General features: G+C 48.5%; 1 protein-coding gene across 1 annotated transcript; it reads right to left on the reverse strand.

Moving 5' to 3' along the window:
* Positions 1-5,744: 5,744 nt before the first annotated feature.
* Positions 5,745-10,378, reverse strand: LOC137750347 (BPI fold-containing family A member 1-like). Its single transcript, XM_068524736.1, has 7 exons — positions 10,219-10,378; positions 9,884-10,043; positions 8,298-8,405; positions 7,831-7,980; positions 6,850-6,934; positions 6,172-6,235; positions 5,745-5,809 (listed from the first exon to the last, which is right to left on the reverse strand). The coding sequence occupies exons 1-7, from the start codon at positions 10,376-10,378 to the stop codon at positions 5,745-5,747; spliced, it is 792 nt and encodes a 263-aa protein (XP_068380837.1).
* Positions 10,379-17,632: the final 7,254 nt, after the last annotated feature.

The following is a 17,632-nucleotide window of genomic DNA, read 5'->3' on the forward strand; positions in this document are numbered from 1 at the left end:
CTGAATGGCTGGTCCTTGTGGATGACCCGCCTTCCCCCTTTCCTCCTGAGAACACCTCTGCTAGGCAGAACCCTGGGCTGGATGGAGCCAGCTTCTGCTCCCTTGTGGTCCAGAGTGTTCATGGTTGTGGTGAGACCTGCAGTCTTCATTCCCCTGGCGCATCAACTCCAGTTCATTGAAAATCTTTGATATTTGCCATACGTGTCCTATGGAGTCTTTAGCAGCCTCTGCAGAATTACAAGAGGAAATGCCACTGGACAAGGCAGGCTCACAGAGCCTGGGAAGAAGGGCGAGGACTGCGAGTGAATTTATCCAGAGACAAGATAGAGCCTACTAGAGCCAGACACCTCCACACTTACAGGTGTGCGTCCTTGGGCAAGTGACCCCATCTCTCTGTGTCTCAGGCTTTGCATCTGTGAAATGGGGCAGTAACAATGCTAGCCTCGAGGGTTACTGGGAGGATTGATTCATTAATTTAATTAACCTACAAAGAATGCTTAGAGCAGAGGCAGGCCCACAGTCAGGCTCGATGGGTCTGCTCTTGTCATTCTTCCTGCCTCTCTTTTCAATGCCTGCGGGGTCTGTGGGCTGGTGCTGGGGGCCAGAGTGGGGTGTGGGATGGGGAATGAGTCACAGCTCCTCTGATGTTCCTCCTGTGGGCCTGGCTGCCTGGCTCCTGCCCCAGCCCCACCTCACCCAGCCGGGTGACTTTAGGGAATTTACTCAACCTCTCTGTGCCTCTGCAAAGGGAGGCCAATAATAATGGTACCTAGCTCAGAGGGCTGTGTGGAGGATTAAATAAGCGATTACAAGCAAAGCTGCAATCACAGGAGAGGCTATGAACCAGAGCTTCCCCCTGAGCCGTCCTGAATTTCTGACGCACAGAATCCAGGGAACACCACGAAATGAGTATTGTTGTTCAAGCTCCTCAATTTGGGGGTGAAATGTTATACAGCAACAGTAACTAGAACATGAACATGAGAGGACCCCTCTGACTATTTTGTGACTCAGAGCAGGGGCAAGGCTGAACGTGTGCCATTGTCCATCCCAAGTGAATGCAAACTGCTTCTGGACTCGTTATCTGACGAGTATCGAAAAGAACACATTTTCCAGATAAATAGCTACGTAGCAAGTACCAGAGGCTGCATTCAACTGTTCTAATAAAGACAGTACATCTATGAGAGTGCCTGGTTAAATTTCTGGTAGTCCACCATCATGTGTCATAAGTCATTTGGTTTTGCAGATTGGAGAGCTGAAATAGATGGGGTAAGCATACTCCACACTGTCCTTCCTATGGAATGAAATGAACCCCCTGGACATAGTGAATGAAGTGGCTCTCTGAGAATTCTGAAACATAAATGGTGGATTGGGGAAGGAAGTCATAACTTAAGGAATGAATGATCCGTAGTTGAGTTTCCTGGGTTTTTATCCCACTTATATCTTTCAGGCTGGACCCAAAGACAGTCTGAATCATGGAACTATGTACGGGTGTGAACAGAAAGAGCTCCAAGAGAAGTCCTCTCTTTCTGATCCAAGGACTAGGAAGAGGGACCCTTATGAGAGAAAGACAATGGAGGAAATCCCTTGTTTAAAAACACAGCCCACAGAAGGTAGGTTGGAAACTGAACTTAACTGGGTTAGATTCTAATTGGGTCAATTGCATGCTAAAACAAACACCCCCCCCCCCCCAATATCCTCCCTAGGATTTAAAGAAGACCCAGAGTCTCATAACATAGTATTAAAAAGTATGCAGCCCAAAATTATTTGAAATACAATTAACTAGGAAAGTCTGACAAATTCTCAAGTGAACAGACAACTCAGAGACATCAACTCTGAGACGATCCAGACATTGAAATTAACAACAAACAATGGCATCAAAGCAGATATTATAAATATGTTCCAAGAATTAAGGACTGACACTTTTGAAACGAATGGAAAGAGAAAGGTCTCAAAAGAGAGATGGAATCTACAAAAAAGAACTAAATGGAAATCTTAGAGTGTAAAAATAAAAGTAACTGAAATAAAAAATTCAGCGGATAGGTTCAGCAACACAGTGGAGATGAAAGAGGAAATAGTCAATTAACTTGAAGGTAAATCAATAGAAGTTATCCAATCTAAGAGGAAGAAGAAAAGGTTGAAAGAAATGAAGAGAGCCTCAGTGACCAGAGAGACTCTCACAAAAAAGCTTCATTCATGTCATCAGAGTCCTAGAATGAAAGGAGAAAAGGAGTGGTTGCAGAAAATAAATTTGAAGAAATAATGGTTAACAACTTCCAAAGAAGTCTCACTTTCAGGATGGCAGTATGGGGGACTCTGGGGGCCCATCCTCTAGCTAAACGGAACTAACTGGTGAAAACTATGGCAAACTCAGACTTCTAACTTCAGCTCTCGCGTGTACAGAGCTTGGAAGTTGTCACTCCCATCCTCACAACAAGAAAAGGGCTCAATGAACTGAAAATCAATGCTTAGATCCATCAGAGAATTGAGGGCATAGGGCAAACTGCCATCCTGAAATCTGGAGAGAGAGATAAACACATAGAATTATAGTCAAGATCATCTTACCTGAAGCAGAGGCTGCTGGAGCCGGTGACTGGCAGGAACATTTAAAAGGTCGTTATGACAAGTTCCTGAAGACTTGAATGTGGACTAGCTTGAGAGCTAAAGACTCCTGGGGACCCAGTCTTAAGGGCTGTGTACTATTTTGACAAATGTCCTTGGGGAAAAGATGATTCATACTGACGGGCTGAACGCTGAGTCAGGTCAAGTAAAGACAGCCTTGAGAATGGGGTCCTCCAGGGAACTAACAGACCGGTCAAACAATGACACTTCTCCGGGAATGCGGCTTTGAAGTTGTTCTAATCAATCCCCTTCTGCCGGCCTTCTGTGGCTGCCAGGCTACTGGTTTTCACCAAGATTACGGGCTTTTGGTTTTCAAGTCTACTGTGGAGCTGGAACGTGGGAGATGCGTAAGCTAAAATGTCACAAAGCTTGCTGTTCTGACCAAGATTCAGCCATTTTTTATTGAATAAACACCCCCCACCCCCAACCCCGGCCCTGGATTGCTGCAAGCCTTTGGTTAATTTCCAGAGTTCTGAAAAAATTGTTTCCGACAATTTTCGCCGGTTTTCTGTTTGCTTTTATGTAGGAGAGAAGTTTTGGAGGTCTTTAATCTGCCATTGCCACTGACATCCTTCTGAAGAGCTTTTAAAATGTGAAAATGTCCTATTATAAGTCATAAATGTGTTCTGATTAACCAGGTCACTTGTATCCAGGGGAATCTTAGACTGGTTAATTAGGAATTGAAATTGTTAGGGGAGGGAAGGACCCATCAGTGGGCTATAGGAAGAGGTCCAGGGAGCAGTAGGAAGAAAATAGTATCCAGAGATGGACAATGGGTGTGTGTCCAGGCAGGAATGCAGTTTGGTGCCATGGTCAGAGGGCAGCAGGACCAGTGCTATAGTCCCAGGTGTGTGTATGTGCCCGTCTTTATCCACCTTGATCCTTGGGGCCTCAGCCCTGGGGGACTCTCAGTCCTGACCTGATGCTTGCCCAGAGAGGACATGAAGGTAGTTAATGCCTGGGTTCTCTCCAAGTCAGGTCCTGATTGCTGGTTTCCAGTCTGGAAGGAAGGTCCTTTCTGTATTTCAGGTCTTTCACAGTCATAACCATCATTCAGCTGCTTACAGAGTTTAACTACTCATCCTGAGCTCAAAGATCTTCTACTTCTGTGAGTGTGGAAGACATTCCCCCTCTTAAACCCTCACCAGAAGACCCGCTGGTTTCCTACAATAAGCCTTCTTGCAGTTCTGAACCCCGGGACTGTCCTCCCCTGACGCCATGTTGGTTGGTGGCAATAGCAAGTGGGGATAGTGGTGGGTCCGGACACGATGGCAGGTGTTTGGCAGGAGTTGAGAACCACCAGCCTGAATCTGTTCATTCTCACAAGGTCAGTGGGGTCTCTCAATGTCTAAGATGTTTCCGTCCTTGATTTGCCTTTTTGTTACTCTGTGACCTTGTGCAAGTCATTCACATACAACTCAAGGCCTCAGCTGTGGAGTGAAAGGGTGGGGCTGATCCTCTAAGGACCTCAAACAGTGAAAGCGTATTTATTTTTTATTTGAGGGGACAACGTCCGCCAGCCTGGGTAGCCCTTCTTCTTCCTTCTTGCATCCAATTTTTTATAAATCTTACCTGTGTTCACAGTCTCAACTTCCTCACATCCCGTTCTCTTCTCAGTTCCTTAAAATCAGGTTTCTTCCTCTAAAAATATGACTCTCACCCAGGGCATCAATAATCTTTTCATATGCAACTCCCATGACCTTTCTCTGTGCTTATCTTTCCCAAGCCTTTCAGCAATGAACATTTTGGACCAGTTTGTCCTTCCTCCTACACTTCCTCCTTGTCATCTTCATCATCCTCTTGCTGAGAGAGCAGAGAAGAGGCCAGTATGACTGGGTGCAAGTAGGCAAAAGAGAGATGGTAGAGGACGTGTATCTATCAGCCTCCTGGCTGTCTCCCTCGTGGTCCCCCAGGCACTTTCACGTAGCAGGGCCACAGCTAAAGGCATAATATTCCTGCTGAAATCAACTCGTCCCCCCATATTTCCAGTTACCTTTGGGATTCCCCACCTGAGACACGGACGGGAGCCTCACCTGCTCCCTCACCTCCACCCTTCCAGGTCCGCCTCCTGGACATCCCTCTAATCTGCCATTTTCACTTCTTGCGTGGTAGCTTGTGTATCATCACTTTTGCCTGGAGTGTTACATCTACCCAACACTCTGCCCACCCATCCTAAGAACCCCAGCGCAGTCCCTCTGAAATCCACACCCATCGGAACATCTTCCCGTCCTGCCTAAGACCATTAAGATTTCCAATGTAAGGTCCAAACTCTGTTCTACAGCTCCAACCACTCAGGCCAGGGCGCTTTCCCACCTATGAGCCCTCCAGCGATGGTGAAGAATGAGAAGGCACCTGGTGCAGAGAAAGGACAGTTTTATTTGGTGATGAACATGGAATGTGACACATGCCTGGTGGGAAAGAAGGGGGCGCAGCTTCCTTGGAGAGAAGGCTGCTCTGGTTTCCAAACATGGCCGTGTCATGGTCCAGGACACGGGCCAGCCTTCTGTGAGCCCTCGGGTGCTGCGCAGGGGGTGGATCGAGCAGCAGGAAATGGTTCTGTTGGGAGAAGACCCCAGCCGGAATGGAGACTCGAAGTCCCTGAGTCTTGCTGGTATTGGCCCATCATCAAACCCGCCCTCCAGAGGGTGGGGAGGAGGCTGAGACCCTGAGGCTGGGGTGACCTTGTCTCAGCCACCAGGGGAGCCCAGGCCCGGGGTCAGGGAGCTCCTTGTGCATGTGCTTGAGTGTGTGTCTGTGTGTCCATTTGTGCGTGGCGCGTTTGCATGTGTGTGTACATGTGTGCGTGTGCTGACATGAGAGCGTGTGCCTCTGTGTGTCTGTCTGAGTGACCATGTGTGTGTCCGGGCATTTGTGTGTGTGTGTGTGTGTGTGTGCACGTATCCACGACCATGTGTGTTTCTCTTGGTAGCTGTGTTGCGGTGCCGCCTGTGTCTCTCCACCTCTGTCAGCATTTCTGTGGACGTCTCTGTGCATCTTGGTGTATGTCTGTGTGGCTGTTTGTCTCTCTCTTTGGATGTCACTGTCCCAAGCCCCCTGCTGCCCCCACTAGGAGAAGAAAAGCCAGCTCCCAAATCCTGCAGAGTGGGTTGCAATACTCACTCAGCTCAGCAGAGGCCAGGTCCCTTCCTGGAAGGCTTAGACCTTGATTCCAGCCCGTAGATCGGTGAGTCTGGAAAATGAAGAAACAATAACCACAGACCAGAGTGAAGGAGCCCAGGGACTTTCACAGTCCCCTGGAGGCCTGGGACTAGGGAATGGGAACTCTGAGATCCAACCACGCTCAGGCAGGGCTCGGAGGGGACCGTACCGCCTCCACCAGCCAGCCCAGCTGTTCTCAGTGTCAGGGCTGATGGGGGGAGATAGAGTCTATGCCTCAACATGATCTGGATAATTCAAGGCAAAGAAGAAATCTGAAGTGGGGAGAGTTGAGGCCGGAGGGACCTAGCTGTCCCACGTGTGCAGGGACAGAGCTCCCTGGGGGAAATCCCTGCTCCTGCAGTGGGGAGAGAGGGCTTGGAAGCAGGTACTTACTGACAGTGGAGTTTACTAGAGTGGTGTCCAAGTGACCGAGAGCCTCACTGACCAGAGGGCACACCTGACCCAGGGGCAGAGAGGAGAGTTAGGCAAAGTGGCACCTTAGAGAGACCCTGGCAGCAACAGCATCCCCAGTATGCATTCTCTGGGGAGATTTTCTATCATTTTTCTGTATCTGAGAGTGTCTGATTCGAAGCAGTCCCACAGATGAATGTTCACACATCCACAGTGGGTGGAAGGAGAAACTGAAGGCATGGGTGAGGTGCCCAGTCACGCAGTGAACTGTTCACTCTGTGATCTGGCATCTGCTTCTGAATAGGGTGGACTACTCTGGGAGGGGTGAGTTTCTGGTTATAGGAGGCACCGAAGCATAGGCTGGGTGGGTCTGGTCTTCAGCCACAGGGGGTGTGGCCTGGGAGCTTCTTGGGGCAGGAGCCCATCTGTTTCAGCTGTAGTGTGGACACACACAGGGCCTGGCCCAGAGCAGAAACCAATCAATACATTTTGAAGGATGAAAAGAAGAAACATGGACACACGGATCAATGGACAGATAGACTGATGGATGGAATTTACTTATCAAACTGAGAGGCTCAGAAAAGCTCACCCCAGGGGCTTCTTTTAGCCTGAGAAGCTCTAAGAGCCAAAGATCAGGAGCCCCCACTTGTACTCACTTACCTTGCCCTGCACCAGCCCAGGAAGGACATTATTCAAGATCCCAGTGATGCTGTCAATCAGGCTTTCACTGGGGAGGGCGCCCAATCTGAAAGAGAAAAGCCACAGGCCATGCAGGGGCCTGAGGCTGGAATGGAGAAGCACTGGTATGTGCCCACTGCAGTCTCAGCCCTGAGTCATGGAACCTGGCCTCGTGCATCCACACCCACGTGCATCCACAACAAGGGGCACATCCAAAGGGAGTGATACACTGCACAGCAGCGCACACACTAGGTACGTGTAGAATAAACCCATAGTTCCAGGGCACAGTAGGTGTTCAATAAGGCTTTGTAAAATCCATAACTGAATGAACAGTGCTTCGTATGTAGTTGTCATGAGGACTCAATGAGATGATGCATGTGATGCACAACACATGTGTTCAGTAAACGTGAGCCATGATAGGGACGACTCCTGTATATTATACCTGCCTCCCTCTCCCTCGCAGCAGGAACTGAAATAGTAACCCAGGTAGGCTCCATAGCTATTTTACCCTTTACTGGCACAAAGCATGTCCACATCTATAATTTTAGAGCATCTGTCAATAATGCCAAAGTAGCTCCATATTGCAGTTATCTGAGAAAGCTGAGACTCAAGTTGGGGAAGCACTGTTCAAGTTCACACGGGAAGCCCTCCATCTCTTGCCACACCCCTCAGGTAGATGGGGCTTGAACTCAGATTTCTTGTTGCCTAATCCAGCATAGAATTGGTCAGCCTGGCCTAAGAAGGGATAAGTGACCATTTACCTATTCATCCATCCATCCATCCATCCATCCATCCATCCATCCATCCATCCATACATCCATCCATACATCCTTCCACCTATCCATCTTCTCACCCTTTCACCCTCCCACTCATCCATTCTCCGTTTGTTCTACCTTCCCAACCATCCATCCATCATCCCATCCTGTTGTTTCTGGACAGGAGTAGCCACCTCTCTGGCCTCACCCATCAAGCAGGGAGATTTGCAGGCTGCCAGAGGAGAAAGTGCAGTTGCAATGGACGAGGTGGAACTTCCCCTGTTCATCTTTCACAGCTAAGAGTTCTGCAGTGATGTTTAGCTTCATAGCCAGCTTCAATGGACTTCCGACCAAGGGCCTGCAGAGAAGACAGTCTGTTGCAGCTGGTCCCACCACATCCCAAGGCAGGGGAGGCTTTTCTCCTTGACAGAAATGCCAGCCATCTTGCCCACAGCTGTACTCATCTCATTTCCCAGTAGGGGAAACCAAGGCTCACAGAGGTTAAATGAGTTTCCCAAGTGACTCAAGGTCACTCAGCATGGGAGCAAATGAGCTGAAGTTGGAGGCTCAGGTCTGTTAGACAGACTCCAACACCTTTTTTCTTTTTGACTATCCAAGGTCATCAGGGTCTCCTCTGGTGAGCCATCCTCCCATTCCCCCTTGGGACCCACTCACATTTTCACATTGAGGACCATGTCCAGAGGGATGGTGACATAGTGACGTTGGCCATCAGGGCTCTGCAGGAGGACAGGTTCCAGCAGCTGCGGATCAGTGATCTTCATACTGCCCAGGGAGCAACATTGGAGGGAGAAACATTAACTCCTCTAGTTCTAAACCTAGAAACCACACCTAACTCCACCTTGCCCATCCCAGAGTGGGAGCTACCCATGAGGTGGGATGGAGGAGATAGGAGGGGAGTCTTGCAGCAAAAGCCACATGGGTTTCGAGTCTCACGTCAGTTTTTCCCAAACTCTGCCCTGGGTCAGATCCGGACACACACATGGCCCTCTCCTCATCTCAAGTCTATAAGGTATTCCAGGATAGAGACTGTGTCTGGGTTATATTTTCATCCTGTATGCCAGCTCAGAGCCTTACAAAGAAAGGGCCTACTCTGTATTGGTTGACTTTGTAGACTGATGAGCAGGGGGGTAGATGGATATGTGGGTGGATGCATGGAAGAGTAAGTGGTTAGATGGAGGGAGGATGGACAAATAGATGGATGGATGGGTAAGTGGCTAAGTGGATGATGTCTGGGCAATTGGAGTAAGTCTTTCGCAAACATTTATGGTAGGAATCACTCATCCTGCCAAGTTCTTCAATAGCAGGTCAATCAACAATGTTTATCACGGAGATGGAGAAGCAGGAAGTCCGGGAAAATGGAGAGAGGGTGGAAGTAAGTAAGTCTCTTCTCTGAGCCAGCCACTGAGCCAGGTGATCTACATCCTCTCAGTCCTCCCAACAGTTTTTCTCTGTGGGTACCATAATCTTCGTTTTACAGATGAAGAAACCAAGCCCAGAGAGACTGAGTGCCTTGCCCCAGGTCACCCAGCAAGTACATGGTGAATATAAAAATCAAACTCAAGGCTATCTATCTGTCTTCTAGTCAGGGGCAAGCACCTGGGTGGGTAGGAATCATGGGAAAAGCTTTGACCCAGTCCTATGAAGGATCTAGGCTTTGCCAGCTCACTGGCACCAAGCTTTCTACTATTGCCTCTTGCTTAGAGAGCTCTCAGGTGGCTCCTGGGTTGTTCATCTTGGATTGTTCCACGGACATCACATGATGATGTCATTGAGGAGAGTAGCTTACACTTTCTTGCTTACATCAAAGGCCACAGTTTTCTAAGGGATTTCACAGGTGAGGAGAACAAAATTACTATAATATAGTGGAAAAGACCTTGCCTTTGGACTTGAGTCAATTAGAGTTAGAAGCCTCACTCTGCATCACTCCTGTGGTGTGATCACAGGCACCTTTCTGTGCCTCGGCTTTTCCATCTGTAAACTAGGGATTATTAAATTGACCTCAGAGGACTGTGGTGAGGATTATAGATGATGCTGGGGACGCAGGATGCGCTTTAGGACTGGGGGCAATTGCTAGTTCAAGAGGGCTGGTGTTCCCTGCCAGACCGCGAGGAAGGTCTCAGCCTGAGTCCTGGCCTCATGTTCAGACCAGCCCCCCCTCCTCAGGGCCACTGTCTGGGGCTGTCAGATCTCCAACGGGGGTTCTCTGGTGGGGTCCAAGGCCCTATTTTAGGGCTACTCACTCAACGATGTTGTTCAGGAGAGGAGTCAGTAAGGTCGCTTTCCCAAGCAGGCCCCCCAGCAGGCCTCTGGGAGTGTTCCCTCCAGTCTTCTGGATGTCCAAGAGCGGAAGGTTTTCGAGAATGTCCAATAGATCTCCAGAGAGCAGGCCATTGCTGAGAGCTGGAAATGGGTATGGGGTCCTTGGGGGTCAGATCAATTATGGGCCCTCAGTCCTTGCCCTCTTTTATCTCTCTTCCCAACCAACCACACACACACACACACACACACACACACACACACACACACAGACATACACACACACCCCTGAAGGAGGTTGTCACAGACTCTCACTTACCACTTGTCAAGCTTCCAGCAAGATCTGTGGGACTCGAGGCCAGGGACGGAATCATAGGCAAGGGCAGTGCCTGGTCCAGGGGCAAGGGCAGGGCTTCCAGCAGGACCGTGGTCTGGGCCAGCAGCCCACAGAAGACAACAAGGCCCCCAGTTTGAAACATCTTCTCATTCAGTATCTGTGGAAAGAATGACAGGTCCCTTGTGGCACGAACACAAGAGAGGAACCCATCCACCGCCTGCCCCTGCCCCTGCACCCCAGGGAGTGAATAGCAATAACTAACACGTTTCCTCTGAGCCAGGCTTTGGGCTGAGTCCTCCACACTCAGGCAGTGGAGGGGTGGGGGGATGGAATGGGCAGATCTCACCTGGCTTCTCAGACGTCCCAGCAGATGTCTTGGTCTCCTCTTCCCTGCTGGCTACTGCTGAGGAGACAGCCTCTTTTATAGTGTGGGAATCCGGAAACAAGCAGTTGAATGATGGGTTTCTAGATAACTCAGAATTCTGCAGTCTGGTGGTGTCTTTCAAAGTAAGACACCAAAGTAATAATTGCTCTCCAAAGTAAATAATTGCCAATCACATTAGTAGGTGGGACAGTTAAGCCGTGTGATTGACAAGTTAAACAGAGGAAAACTTGAGATGGGGATGTTACTCAAGACTTCATGGTTTCACGTGTGGGGCTGAGGCTGGGGACCCACGCTCTGAGGTGGCCTGAAGATCACATTTGGAAACACTGGGAGAGGCAGCTGGCGGAGCCCAGGAAGGGACCTCAATCTCATATCCAGGCCTTTTCCATTCCTGGTCCAATTATTCTTCTCCGGTTGGAGGGCTCCTGCTCCCAAAATGTCAAAAAAGAGTCAAACTGTCTCTGATTTCCCTACATCTGGGACACCCCTCAGTTCCAGGGCAGGGGTGTCCTGGCTTCTGAATCCTAATTGCATGACAGTCACATGCTGGGGGCTACACATCCTCACAGAACCCTGGAGGGAGGGGTTGCTGTCCCTCCTTTGCAGAGGAGAAAACTGAGGCCCAGCGGGGACAGGTGCCCAAGGACACAGAGAGGATGGGGCAGAGTCAGTGAGACAGGCTGGGGCCTGGGACCTGGGACTCTTTGCTGCAGTGCTTGTACCTGGACAAATGTCTCCTCAAGCAACAAAATACAAAGAAACCATAAGGGACTAAACATAACCGCGTGCATGGGCAGTTGGGGCAAATTATGGACAACAAGATACAAAAAGACCTAAAACCCATCTGCCACTTCTGAAGAGCCAGGAGCCAAAACAGAGTACTGCGCATGCCCCCTGAACTCAACACCACCAAAGGGGTGGGCAAACTACGTAAGCCACCCCTCTAGCCTGACCCCTGGACACACCCCTGCCCTCACCCCGTAGAAGGAACCAGCTCGCCCTGCCTCGGGGGGTGAGCAAGGGAACCTGTTACTAGTTTTCACTCCCCCCTGCGGCAGCAGGGGCCCCCATAAAGCCTTGCCTGAATTTCTTGTCTGGACTCTAGTCAATTTCTATCGATTAAGGAAGGCCAAAACCCCTGGTCAGTATCATTAGGACTCAACCCATTGGATAATAATAACAATAAAAACAGTGTCAACAGCTAATACTTGTCAAGCTCTTGCTGAATGCCAGGCACGGCATCGTTTTTTACCTCCAGCCCCTCACAAATCCTCACAACCCTGTGTGGGATGGGAATGAGTACGTCCATTCTACGAGCAGGAAACGGAGGCTCGGAGTGTGAGGTGACACGTCCAGAGTCTCACAGTGGGCATGGGGCCCAGGCATTCACGCTCTAGTCCTTTCCCTTAATCACTGGGCTGAGAGATGAGGATGCCTTGGGCACGCTTTGACCGTTTTGCACCTCCATGTCTGTGAATGTCATGCCTCCCACTTTTATAACCTGGAAAATGCTTTCCAGTTTCCCAGGCCTGAGGGACTGTGTGACATCCTGGCCTCTACCCTTACCCTTTCTTCTTCCCCTCCCCAAATGAAGTAATGAGGCATTTGTTACCACCACTTGGGCCTTTGGAGTCTATTTTACAGATGAAAAAACGAGGGAGGTCCAAGCCCTAGTCCAGTGAGAGCAGCTCTTGTCTTGCAGAACCAAACACATTATAAGCAAAAGCGGAGAGAGAAGGGCGAAATGCATATTTATGGACTACCTACTACGTGCCAGGTGCTTTCCATACTTGAACTTCATCTTTGTCATGAGTGGTTGTTATTGTTGAACCTCAAATGTCAGATAAGGAGACTAAAGTTCAGAGAAGGTGATTACTTCCCAGGGATACACAGCGAGTGAGTGGAGTCAGAATTCTCCCCTGTGTCTGATGCCCCTGTAATCAGTGAGCCACGCTGCCTTCCCCTCATGTCAGACCTTCACTGGAGCTGCTCCCACTTCCTGTGAGAGTCTGGCCGATGCCTCCAAGGGGCTGGGCCATGGCCTTGAACTCAATCATCCATTCAAGCACTCACCAGACTCTTCCCACAGCTTGTATGTTGTCAGTCATCCTCAAAGGGATCCCCTTTTTGTTATCTTGGTACAACTCTTGTGGTTTGTGTCAGGTTGCTACTATTTTTCGGGGAAATGGAAGCAGATAAGCCAAAGAATGGATTCAAGTTTGTTACTGGACAGCTAACAGCTGCTGGGTTGAAGCTAGGAGGCTGCATTTGTGTTACTGCAGAAAGGGGATGGATGTGGGCGCATATTGCCCTGGTTCAAGTCCTGTGACCCTGGGCAAGTCCCTCCAAACCTTTGAACTTCAGTTTCCTCATCTGTAAAATGGGAGGATAATATCTACCTCACAGGGCTGCGGGGGATAATGTCTGGGGACGGGGTATGAACTTCAGTTCATAAACTCATGTGTCTACATTTTTTTTTTGAAGATTTTTTTTGATGTGGACAATTTTCTAAAGTCTTTATTGAATTTGTTACAATATTGCTCCTGTTTTATGTTTTGTTTTCTTGGCAGCGAGGCCCGTGGGATCTTAGCTCCCCAACCAGGGATCAAACCCGCACCCCCTGCATTGGAAGGCAAAGTCTTAACCATTGGACTGCCAGGGAAGTCCCTACATTTTTTTTTAAAATACATAATCCCTTCATTTATTTATTTATTTACTTATTTATTTTTTTGTATTTTGGCTGCTCCATGCCATGCAGCATGTGGGATGGTTCCCCAACCAGGGATCTAACCTGGGCCTCTGCAGTGAAAGCTCTGAATCCTAACCACTAGGCCACCAGGGAACTCCCCTACATATTTTTTTTCTAATGTATGTATAGTTCAGCGTTTCAAATGCCATTTTGCTGAGTAACAAAAACTTCCCCGTTTCCCCTTGGGATTTTATTTCTGTTCCAGGGGCTTTATTTGTGCCAAGGCATCTGAAGAAGGCTGCCCTGTCCCTGTTTTGACTGGAAATATAGAAACAGCCATATGCCATCTGACCCCTTGATGCCAAGATGCTGTGCTTCCCTCCCGTCCAAAAGGCCCCTTCGAATTTAGCATTTACTTTTTACTGGACACCCTTGCTGGACACCCAGGATTGTTCTGTGTCTCGATTCCTTGGGTCTCAGGCAGGACCCAGGGGGACTGCCGCAGCCCATCTGCCTGGAACTACTGAGAACTTCCAGTTAACTTTCTCTCCCTGGGGTCCTGCCACCTCTCCTGGTTCTGGAAGGGAATGTGGGCACAGAACCCCTCTGTTCTGGAATCCTGCACATCGACTTGGGGTTTCTGCTGTCCTCCTCCCACGTCAAGGTTTGCCTGGGGAGAAGCAAGGCCATGAGACACTTCTCAGAACCCACTAGAACTATTTTCTCTTCAATTTCTCTTGGACCCTCACACTCCACCAACCCAACATGGGAAATTTTCTAGTCCTGGGGGCAGGAAACCTTGCTTCAATTCATCATGTATATGCTATTCTTAATGTCTCCTATGTCCCAAATTTTGAAATTGAAAAACCCAGGCTTTGGGAATTCCCTGACAGTGCAGTGGTTAGGATTCAGCGCTTTCACTGCTGTGGCCTGGGTTCAATCCCTGGTGGGGGAACTAAGATACTGTAAGCCACAGGGTATGGCCAAAAAAAAGGGAGAGAGAGTGAAAAAAGAAATAGTATCTTATAACTAAAACAAACAAACCCCAAAACAAACAAACAAACAAAACAACCCAGGCTTTAAAAAAATTTAACCTACAGTAAAATTGACTTTTTTTGGGTGTATAATTCAATGAGTTTAACACATGAATAGTTTTATTTAGCCACAATTATACAATAATACAGAACAGTTCCATCATCCCCTAAATACGCTCATGCTGCCCTTTTATAGTTACCCGCTCCCTCTTGCCCTGCAACTGGCAACCACTGATCTGTTCTCTGTCACTGCTGTTTTGTCAGAGACCCAGGCTTTGTAGACTCAAAAGCCTTCTCTCTGCCTCTGCTGAAGTTGCCCTTCCTTGAAGCACAGGTACTGCTTGTTCCAGTGCCCTGAGCAGGGCAAGGGTCGTGGGGCATCAGGAAGCATGGACGGACACCCAGCTAACATTTCAGGACAGTGACTTCCGCATTGGCGGCATCAATGCCTCCCCAGTGTGTTTGTCAGAAACTGGAGTTCATGCCCTTTTCTTCCTACATATCAGATTGTGACTGTGTTTGGGAGCCTTTCCTGGTGTCATTCTGTGAATCAAGGGATCCATTTTTATGTACTGAATTGAACTACGGTTTAAAGTAGACTGAAAAGGTGTTTCCCCTCTAATAAGTGGTTATTGTAAAGAAGAATGGGTTAGTTACAGATCAAATAAGGAAGCTACCTCTTCTCTGTATATCCAGTGTTTGTGGCTCTCTGTATATCCACTTTATATTATTGCTAATGAACATGTGTTCACTGGTGAAAAATCTGGAGAATACAGATGAACTAAAAGGAAAAATTAACATCTGGAGTCCTGCCACTTCCCTTTTTATTTTAATAAATATCCGTCCAGTCCAGTCAAAAAAAAAATGAGATCCATTTCTAAAGGGCAGAGTTCATTTTATTTTTCAAGGGACTCTGAACTGTGCAAGGTCTGTTCTCCAGAACTTGGGGGTGGAATGCTGGTTCTCTTCCCTGGGAGTCAGAACTCTGTACGGAAGGGCGTGGACGTCACAAGCACAAGTGGGCAGGGCCTGGAGCAAGCTTCTGGCTATTTGGGGCTGAATTTCTGCTTCAATTACCCCCCCCCCCACCCCGGACCCCAGTATCATTATAGAGGTCCATTGTGAAACGAGCTCCTCCAGGAGAAAACACAATGAGTCCACAGCTCTGTGAACCTCAAAATGAAAAGAAAACAGAATGCGAGAAACCCAAGGAGGCCCCTTGAGAAAGGCACCCCTGGAAGGGTCAGAAGGAAGGCAGACAAAAGCTGCCTTCACAGGGACCAGGCAACCTCGTTGGAGGATGGGACCCAGCCCTCCCGTGTTTGCTCTTTGAATCATGAGCCGGAAAACCCCTGTAAACTCAAGGCTGTCAAGGGGTATCATTCGTGTGAACATGGGTGTTTAGGGTTGCAAATCCCCAGTGAAGCATTTCGGATTAGGGAGTGTGAATTGAAAGATGGAGACATGAGTATCTCTTGCCCTATTCTCATCTCTGAGCTGTTGACACTTCCTTGTTTGAGCTTGTCAATCTAGCGGAACGCAGATTTCATCATTTTCCTCTCAGTGCGGGGCTGTGGGTGGGATAGGGGTGTTAGAAGGAAGGGATGGAAGACTGAAGTGGGGATTCAGAGTGGTCAAGGCTGTGGGCTCTGGAGTCTGGCTGCGTGAGTGCAGTCGACTTGGTCATTTCCTGGCTCTGTGACCTTGGGCAAGTGGCTTTCCCTCTCTGAGCCTCAGGATAGCAGTTTTGGACTTCATGGGGTTTCTGTGAGGATTTGATGAGATGCTGGATGCAAGCTCCTAACACCAATCTTGGCACATGCAGAGTGCTTAGATGTATGTGCTACTATTATTGTGTGTGTGTGTGTGTGTGTGTGTGTGTGTGTGTGTGTGTATTTCCTCTTGATTTCTCAGTATGCTGTCCCTTTCCTTGGGTGGAGGAGGGCAGGAATCTATATTTAAGAAGTGAGTAGTCATTAATCAAATAATTAACAATGAATTAAATGACTTTTAATAAGCATTTCCCATGGACCTAGCAGATGCTAAACATATTGCAAATGTCTTTTCATGTACTCCTACAAACATCCTGCATTGTAAATAGTTTTTATTTTCAAAAAAAATTTTTTTGTTAAAGTATGACATACATAAGAAAAATGCACATAAGTGAATAGCTCAGTGAATTTTCACAAACTGAACACCCTCCCCATAAGCAGCACCCAGATCAAGAAACAGAATGTTACCAGCCCTCCAGAAGGCCCTCCTACTACTTCCCGTCACTAACCCTCTCCCTGAGGGTAACCACCATCCTGACCTCTGACAGCATGGATCAGGTTTGCTGTGTTTGAGCCTCATATAGATGGGAGATGTGTGTTTCGGGGCCTGGCTTTGTTAGGTGTGTGAGATCCATCCACGTGGTTGTGTGGGTATAGGTTATTTTCACTACTGTAGAGCATTCCGCTGGTGACTATCCCACAAGATATTTATCCACTCTATTTACCCATTCTTTTGATGGGCATTTAGGGAGTTTTCACTCTGGGGCTATTATGACTGTGGATGCTATGAGCAATCTTGGACACGTCTTGCGGTGCCCATGTGCATGTCTTTCTGTACCTAGGATCGGGACTGTGGGTCGGAGGGAGGAGCATGTTGCCCTTCAGGAGATGCTGCCACCCAGTTTTATAAAGTGGAGATGCGACTTATCTCCCTCCAGCAGTGTGAGGGTTCCTGCTGCCCCACGTCATGTAAGATTTCTATTCCCACTTTTCAGGGGAGGGAGACCAAAAGGTAAAGTGCCTTGTCCCCGATACAGCTAGGGAGTCATAAGACCAGGACTCACCCATTATTTAACCCTGGGTATTTGCTGAGCACACACTTGGTGTCAGGCCTGTGCTAGGGGCTGGAGGGTCATTGGTCACCCTGATGCACATGTCTATACCCTCCTGGAACTTCTCGTTGGGCTGAATCGAATTTGAACTCAGATCTGTTTGGTGCCAGTGTTTATACTTTACCACTCTGTCACCGTTCTTCTTCACTCCCTTGGAGCCCAGCAAAGTTCTGGGCACGTATTAGGTGCTCAATAAACATGGGTTGACTGAACAAGGGGATGGGAACTCTCAACAGGGCCCTCCCCGCATTGATGAGCACATCCATGGATGGCTATTGGCTGCAACTTACAGGAGAAGAAAGAGTGTTTTCTCTGGCATTTCTGGGCTGATGAGCAAACCCAGGCATATCCTGGGTTTGGGATGGACCTTATCAGCCATCAGCCAAGTCATCAGGTCTGACTTT

The sequence above is a fragment of the Eschrichtius robustus genome, chromosome 16 (genome assembly GCF_028021215.1).
Source record: "Eschrichtius robustus isolate mEscRob2 chromosome 16, mEscRob2.pri, whole genome shotgun sequence".
Taxonomy (NCBI): domain Eukaryota; kingdom Metazoa; phylum Chordata; class Mammalia; order Artiodactyla; family Eschrichtiidae; genus Eschrichtius; species Eschrichtius robustus.